Here is a 9001-nt window from a genome sequence, read left to right on the forward strand (position 1 = left end):
GAGGACTCTCATGTCTTCTGCTAGCATTCATGAAACAGTAATAATCTAATTTATTAGCTTGTAAGGTAAAATTCCAGACTCTGACACTATAACACTTAGATCTTTAAATCAGGAGATCTAAGGTCTTTACATTATAAATTCTTTCTGAATTTTCTTGTGGAGATAATAAAATCTATATCACAGAGCTATTGTGAGACTACAAATGTAGAGCACATCTGGGATATAGAAAATATCCAATAACTTTAATTGGACTCCTGCCCTCCCCAGGTACTCATCCCCCCACATATACAGACAATGAACCAGACAGGGAGCAACATCTGTCTCCAAGACAGCAGAGTCCATTCCAAAGACCAGAGATGACAGTCTGATATACTGATTTCTGACATTTGCATAATACTACACTAGTCATAAAGAGTTTCCACTCATGTTATCTCATTTAATCCCCACAGACACAAAGGTTCAAAAAGGTCAGTCCTTGCAGAAAAAACAGTAACAGATTCCACAGTCTGGAAAATGGCCACACGACAGAAGCCCAGGGATGTGGACTGAGGAAGCATTGCTGAAACACAGTCATGTTGTTGGTCTAGCAGCACAACTACGTCCTAAAAGGCACATTCTTTGTCCAAGTAAGCCAAGGGGGCTCTCATCCATGACAGGGCCTCCTGAGGAATGTCAATGCCACTGGAGAAATGGCTGGAAACCACATGATATAAAGATGTCTTTTATTCAGATATAAAAATGGAAAATCAAGACTTTAACACAAGAGGCTATCCTATGGATGAATCTGGACTTGGTCCCTTTGGGTCCTTGGCAGCTTCTGTTTTCTCTGTAGGCGTTGGGGCCCTTATCTGTGACAGTATCACTTGAGGGTCTTGCTAAGGTTGGAGAAGCCAATGCCAACACAGGTCAGCAGCACTTTATCCCCACCCTTGAGTTCTTCACCACATGGCTTGGTTTCAATTTTAAACATAATCTGGAAAAAGCTCTTCAAATGCCGCAAAAATTCTATCCTAAAAAAAAAAAAAAAGGAGGGAGGAATAAAAGAGTAGTAATTCAATTTAAAAGAAATTCTCCTCCCACCTAGAACCCAAGCTTTTAATTTTCCAGATCAAGAGGAATGACCCAAATTAAGAAATTCTCATCAAGGCTGATTAAATAATATCTATTTATAGCCTGCCAGTTTCCAAAGAGGATTTAGACAGCTTGCAGAGGTGCACACAATATAAAATAAATTAAATAAGTAAATAAGGTTAGAGGTTATTGCATGACACATTAAGTCTTCTTCTACACACTTGTTACAATGGACATTGTAACATGTTAATCTTTGAGTGGCTCCTGCAAAGAGAAACACATACTCTCATGATTCACATCATCATGAATGACTGCTGCTGCTGCCAAAATACAGAATTCTCTCTCTCTATCCTCAACCTCAACAACACCCTTCCATTCACTTAACAAATACTTATGAAGGTCTACAATGTGCCAGGCATTGCTCTTAGTGCTGGAGATGTTGCAGTCAACTAAAAATCCCTTCTTCCATGGTGTTTTCAATCTAGTGGGGCAGCCCAGATAAGTTAAGTGTTCTTAAAAAGGGAAATTTAAATAAAGTAAACAAGGCAGATGGGAAGGAAATGTGGGTATAACAATATTTGTGTGTATGTGGCAGGAGGCAATATTAAATAAGGAGGCCAGGGATGAACTCCCAGTAAATATGGCAAGAAATTTCATGGAGTTATTTCTTATCATCTTTCTTAAGACACAGTGATGGCTTCACTCCAACAATACCTTGGGAACAGCAACTCTATGGAAGGACCATGGTACAGGTATGCAGGCCTCTACTTGGCCTAGCAGATTCAGCATCGCCACAGCTACCTTGACCATTAAGACTCAACCTGGATAATTCATTAAATATACAGATTCCTGATGGTTCTGACCAACTGGCAACTGAGAGGGAGGACATGTCCATGTGGAAGAGCCCAGAATCACAGGCCACATGCACAGACGTCCCCTCCCCACCCCTTACCAGGTCCTGTCTCCCTAGTGCATAGGGGCCAGAAAGCTATTATTCACGAGCACCCCTCATGATATTTATTAGGCAAGTTTGAAAAATACTACTTTGGTTAAGAACAGATGGACTGCATATCTATAATAAAGTATTCTAGCAACCTTGGGTTGTGCTCCCTCCCAACTGGGCTATCCAAACTCCCTACCCCAGCCAGATGTTTCTAAGGTCCAACTGTACATGGAATCACCTCAGGAGCTTTCAAAATACTGGTCCTGACATACAGATCAATGGAACAAAACTGAGAGTCAGGAAATAAACTCATTCATTTATGGTCAATTGAATTTCAAGAAGGGTGCCAAGATAATTTAACAGGGGAAAGAATAATCTCAATGAATGGTGCTGGAACAACTTCACATGCAAAAGAATGAGGTTGGACACCTTCTTCATATCATACACAAAAATAAACTCAAAATGGATCAAAAATCTGCAAGTAAAAGCTAAAACTATGAAACTCACAGAAGAAAACAGGAGAAAATCTTCATGATCTGGGCTAGGCAATGGTGTCTTAAATATAACACAACATTTAAAAGCAGAGTGATGAAAGAAAAAAATAAATTGGATCAGCAAAATTAAAATCTTTTGTGGACGTTACCAAGAAAGTGAAAATACAAGCCCCAGGATGGGAGAAATTATTTGCAAACCATATATCTGATAAGGACCTAATATCTAAAATATATAAAAAATTCTAACAACCTAATAATAAAAAATCAAAAAATCCAACTTAAAAATGGGCAAAGGATCTGACAGACATTTCTCCAAAGAAGATATACAAATGGCCAATAAGCATAGGAAAAAGTGTTCAACATCATTAGTCATTATGGAAGTAAAAATCAAAACCACTGTGATACCATTTCACATCGAAAAGAATGGCTACAATCAGAAAGACAGATAATAATGAATGTGTGGGTCAGGATGTGGAGAAATCACAACACTTAATATACTACTGGTAGAAATTGTCACCACTATGGAAAAACAGTCTGGCAGATACTCTAAATGTTAAACAAAGAGTTACCATATGATCCAGCAAAATGAAAAATACACTCACACAAAAACTTGTACACAAATGTTCAGAGCAGCATTATTCATAACAGTGAAAACAACCCAAATGCCCATCAACTGATGACAGGATAAACGAAATGTGGTATATCTATATAATGGAATATTATTCAGCCATATAAAGGAGCAAAATACTGACATATGCAACAATTTGAGTGAACCTTGAAAACATGCTAAATGAAAGAAGCCAGTCACCAAAAAAACTCATACTGTATGAGTCTATTTATATGAAATAGACAGAACAGGCAAATCTATTATAGAAGCAGAAAACAGATTAGTGGTTGCCCAGGGCTGGGAGTAGTGGGAAGAATAGTGAACAACCATGAATGGGCAAAGGGTTTCTTTCCGGGGTGATGAAAATATTCTAAAATTAGATTGTGGTTATGTTTACGCAACTTTGTGAAAATACTAAAAACCACTGAACAGTATACTTTAATGAGTAAACTATGTGGTATATAAATTATATCTCAATAAAGCTGTTTAAAATAAATAAATGAATACATATTTTTGAAGTTAAATAAAAATGCACTGATCCTGGCTCCCACCCTCATACAGCATATACCAAACTAAGTATAAAGCCTATTGTGATAAATTTTCCACCCGCTTCTGTCCCTCTGTCCTAGGTGATCTAGTCAAAGAAGGGAAAGGCAAAAAGGAGAAAAGAAGGCCCAAACAATTACTCTCCCTGCCTGACTGACATATTAGGGCTAAGAGATGAAACAGGAACTACCCTGGAGAGTAGGAGTTCCGGTGAGAGCTGCATGCTAACAGAAAAATTCCTCACTTCTTTGCTCTTTCTTCTCCCTATAATGATGCTACATCTCCATCTTTAAAATAACATTCTATTTGTCAGCCCTTCTACAAAGCTTTCCCTCGCCAATAACCTTCTGCATTCTTGGCTCTGCTTATGGTATCTAAATGCTTATGTATAGTTGTCTCACAATTGCCCCCTCCCCCTCTGACAAATTATTATAAATACCTTAAGGGCAACAACCTTATCTATTATTGAAATCTATTATATACCTGCTAGGCACTATATAAGGCATTCAATAATAAGGTATTGAGTAGAATTTAGGAGTTAGGGCTAATTTTGAGAAATGACTTCAACATTCTTAGCAATTAAGGGAAGTCAGTTCTTCTGCTGGTTTTCCTGTCTTACCAACCATTTGACATTTTCAGTTTTTTGCTCTCCATCTCAGCCTCACAACCTCCCCTACCCTGTCCCAGGGAAAAAAGAAAATAAACACATCAAACCCATATATAAACAGTGCACATCTGTGGGCAACGCTTCCAGCTGGCAGCAATGCAGACAAAACCAATCATCTCACCCACTCGTCTGCATTCTAAGGAGAAAACAGCTTGTTCTCTCTTTCACTGCTGCCTCGGCTCTAACACAGGCCCGCCCCCAGTGCTTCCCCAGACTACTTCCCTCTGAATGGTTTGACTGTGCTGGAAAACCCAGATGCCTGCCCCAGCTGGCAGAATTCCTAAGAGGCCTCAGCTTGCTTCTGATCTCTTGGAGGATAGGAGAAACACAGGTTTGAGTGTGCAGGCCTACATACTTGCAGCTTTGGGATATTTGTAGCCTTTGGAATAGTTAGAAAAAGCAAAGTCACTTCCACGTTTTATATAATGTTCTGCCAACTCCTCAGCCTGTCTGAGGAAGACTGTATAGGAGACTGGATTAAGGTATGTTTCAGAATGTCCTCCTACCTCCAGCCCCATTCTCCTCATGTCTCCTGTGGCTGGGCTATCAAAGAGTAAATATGGTCAGAAGATGAGAAGTAACCACAGACAATACAAAATCCTAACAAACTGTCTCTTTAAGAAAATAAAAACCAAACAGAGAACAAAATCACCCATACCTATATGGAGTTGAACAAATTCACATCGGTGCTGATCTACAGCCTTCACCACAGCCCCACAGCTCTGCATGGCTCCAGCCCCACACAGGCCCCACGAGGCCCCAACTCCCGAGGGCAGAACGCTTCCCTTTCCTTCTCTTCCCAACTCTATACTGTAGGATCCACACTTCCTAGATCCACCACATGGCCGCACAGCCAGGCAAAAGAGAGCCATGGCACACTGAGAGCAGCTCTTCTCCTTAACACATGATCAGTTTAACTGGCATCTTTTCAGACTAACCAATTTAGGCAACTTGGACTGTGCAACTCCTGTGTAAGGGACTTAGAGAACTATATCTATACTAAAATTTTTATTTTCAGGACAAAGTTTTTGTAAATTGTTTGCTCAAAAACTAATAACCTTTTCATGAAAGCCTCCAGTCCATCTAACAAGCAGGTTTCGGATAATCCTGGAACATAGAGATAATTTTTCCTATGTATCTTCCAAGAGTGGGTTGTTCCACTAGTCTTGCTGGTCAACAGGTGATGGCCACTGGGCTCATAGTCATCTGCCCGTTAAATTCCACTACCCAGGACTTACTAGGTTGCTCGGCCCTACCCCTTAAAATACTGCCGCTCTCACCAGGTCCCTCTTTTGATGCCTGCTAGAGAGTAGGAGTGAAAGCACTCATGGATGAGCTCTCTTTCTCACAGCACCAAACACAAACTACAGCAGAGGGTCCTGATTCCTGCTCCACTAAGCCACTTGGATATTGGGGTTACCTACTTCTCAGGTTTTAAGAGTTGCTATAGAGGTTGAGGGGAAGGGAGATCTGGGGATGAGAAGAGAATCTGCTGGATGGGGCCCTCGTAGTCATTACACCACAGCTTTTAAATATATTGACGGTGTTTTTTCTGCCAAATAGTAGCTTTCCCAAAGCCCAGTTGGCCTCTGCTCTAAGAATGAAGTTATGAAATTTGATTATAAAGGCAGAAGGAAACAGAGCCAGGCTGGCTACACTGTTGGGAGATGTGGGTTCCAGGCCAAGTTTGGCTAAGAACTCACCATAAGCAGATCACTGACCTCTCTTTTTCATCTGAAAAGTAAAGATATCACTTGCTTTTACCATATGCCAAATACACTCTGGGGTTCAAACAGCTTAATAAAGATGACAGAGCTTTGCAGAGTTTAAACACAAATCACAAATATAAGGTGGAGTGTTAATGGGCTGGCTCAGAAGAGCAGTTACACTGAACCCAAATGGCAGTAGGCTTGGCCAGCAGTTTTTCCTGCATTATCTCATTTGATCTTCACATTGCAATGCTACAGACTGGGTAAACCAAGAACCCCTAGTTAGTCAGTGTTTAACAAGGATACTGGGCTCTTCCTCCCCAGGACTTCACAAGTAGTAGAAAGAGGTAACTTATTAAAGTTTGAAAAACTTTAGAGTGGCGTGGTTTATTTTAGACCTCCAACTAAAGATAGAAGGAGATCATTTTACAGCAGAATTTGAAACAAGGACTCTCTCAAAAGATGTGGCATGGCGACCTGCCTCAGGCAGACGTACTTATAGTCCAACAAAAGAATCCCAGCTCTTACATAGGGTGCAGTGGGTCAGAAAAGCATGGACTCTGGAAGAGATTGTCTGGGTCTGAACCCCATTTGCTGACTGTCTAGCTCTGGGCACGTGACTTGATCTCTCTATGCCTCAGTCTTCTCACCTGCAAAATGGAGCAGGCAATACTACCTGCCTTTATCATCCTCATAGAGTTATTATGAAAACTTAATGAGTTCATATTTCTTAAGCACTTAAAACAACATCTGGCCAACAGTAAACTGTTAAGTTTTTATAATAAACATCTACCTTACAGAATTCTTGGGAACAGTAAATAAGACGTGTATAGTTTGTTTAGCAACATGACTGTAGGAAGTTAGTCATAAATTTAAAAACTAATGGATATAAATTTATAGACAGCTGAGCAAACAATTTACAACTGACTTCAGGCCTGAGATTGCCCAAAGCAAGTTTACTGGGCCTCCTGGTATTCCTTAATGGGAGACTGGATTTCCCAGACTGGGGTAGGGCGAAGGGAACCACGGTGCCCAGCACTGATTGGGATCCTCCAGGCAGGTGCACTGCTAGGAGCACGAAGGACCTGACCTCATTTAAACTTCACTTCATCTCCACAAGCCCATGACTTCGGACCATTCACCTTCTCTACAGATGAGACCAAAGCTCCGACCCCATGGCAGCCCCTCTTGCATGAAACCCTAGGTGGTAACCCAGAGAGAGAATATCCTGCAAGTCCCAAGTCTCAAAACATAATTTTATAATTTGTCTCACTCCTGTAAAGCTCCAGCAGACTACTTTGTTTTCTCAGGAGATGTAGTAATTTTAGGCAACATTTCTGGAAGACAAGACACTGCAATTAACGTCTGGTGAAGAGGACACAGGAACTTTAAAAAGTGTCCAGTCACATCTTGACCATCACTACAGGGGCAGCTGACTTGAAAAAATTATAAAGGCCCTGTAGCCAAACTGGAAAAAAAAAAATCTCTAAAAGCAAAAATAAAAAGTGTGAAGGAAAAAGAAAAATATATATTCCATTTTTCACATAATGTTCTGCCAAACCCCATGCCCCATGACCACACACATTTCTAGACACCGCCTCATGCTGTGTGAGCAGTTATGCCTTCTGCTGCCCTGAAGCAGAAGCTGGGAAAGTAGCAACAATGAGACAGCTAAGAAGCTAAAGGGGGCTGTGGTGGTCACAGAGCTGTCAGCCCCTTCCAGCAGGCTCTCCACAGGAAGCGAATCTCTGCATTTGGGGTGCTGTACTCCCAGCCTTTACCTCCTCTCCAAAGGCCTTGACTACAAAGTCTATTTTAGCAATGTTGATTCCTGATGTTAGCGTGCCATTTCCAATTACTCAATTTCAGGTTTCCTGTCCTGCGAAATACTTTACACAAGTTATCAGCAGATAATGTGGTCCTCACCAGTTTCCTGCTTATCGGTCTTCCCCCACTGCTAACAGAATGTATTTCCTTGTTCCAAAAAAAAACTTCCCACCACCAAGTCAAAAAAAAAAAAGCCTCCAAAAGAATCTCTTTCAAGTTCCTGGGGCCGTACACCCACCCTCTAAGCCATGGTCCAGTAGTGCAATGCTTGCCCCTTTCTCAATGTGATGGCACCACCATTCTTCAGTTATCACAGTACTGTACCTTTCAGATATACAGCATCGGTACCATGATAACCGAAAAAGGACAGTTCAGTCTCATTATCTACCTGAATATGTCCTCCCACATAAGAAGCACCCATATACTCCTCACCCACAGATGGCCATGTTATGATCTGAAGTATATAAGCACATGTACACACACCCAGATGTCAGTGCTCAAACAGGTTGCTTATAGCAACCTCATTTACTATCCATGGGAAGTACTTCTTTAACTGTGCTACTAATAATTCAAGTCTTCTGATGAGCTGCTCTTTTTGGAGAGTACTTGGTTTAATACCTCAGCAGTCAATTTCTGGTAACACTCAATGGCCTCAAACTCACCTTTCCAATTTCCTTACTTATCCAGTGGCCTTACTATGGACTTTGCCTCTCTCTTCATCTTTCTAGCCAGTTCATACCCTATCATCTTAGATAAAAAGGTAGTCCTATTTGCTACAGCTGGAGAAAAGACAGATTTAGAAAACTAGCAAAATCCAAGCTATAACAGAACCAGGAGTTTACCTCCAAAATGGATAAAAATCCTAAGCATAGAGAAAAGAACTGTCTAATATACCACACAACTTTAATGACATGGAAATGACAGATGGGAATGAGAAAACTACAAAAGAAAAAGGAAGGCAAAATCCTTGTTAAACACCAAGTTAAGAGTGACAACCTTCGGCTCATTTAAGGATCAGTACAAGCAGATGTTCATAGTGATGGCTATGTGCAGTACAACACCTTTGTCATTTCGTGCAATTGGAAGATTAAACTGGACAGCAGAATGAGGCTGAAAGAAAACAACTCACGTGTAGGG

At 40.8% G+C, this 9001-nt stretch overlaps 1 protein-coding gene across 1 annotated transcript in view; it reads right to left on the bottom strand.

Moving 5' to 3' along the window:
- Positions 1 to 221: 221 nt before the first annotated feature.
- RCL1 (RNA terminal phosphate cyclase like 1) overlaps positions 222 to 9001 on the bottom strand; it is a 51461-nt gene continuing 42681 nt past the window's right edge. Inside the window, exons 9-11 of the mRNA XM_025051396.1 lie at positions 8886 to 8974; positions 4684 to 4871; positions 222 to 1110 (exon numbers count right to left, since the gene is read on the bottom strand). Coding sequence (XP_024907164.1) covers positions 860 to 1110; positions 4684 to 4871; positions 8886 to 8974 — 528 coding nt within the window. The 3' untranslated portion in view covers positions 222 to 859. The remainder of the gene's footprint in view (positions 1111 to 4683; positions 4872 to 8885; positions 8975 to 9001) is intronic.

Source organism: Pteropus alecto, unplaced genomic scaffold (assembly GCF_000325575.1).
Source record: "Pteropus alecto unplaced genomic scaffold, ASM32557v1 scaffold95, whole genome shotgun sequence".
Taxonomy (NCBI): domain Eukaryota; kingdom Metazoa; phylum Chordata; class Mammalia; order Chiroptera; family Pteropodidae; genus Pteropus; species Pteropus alecto.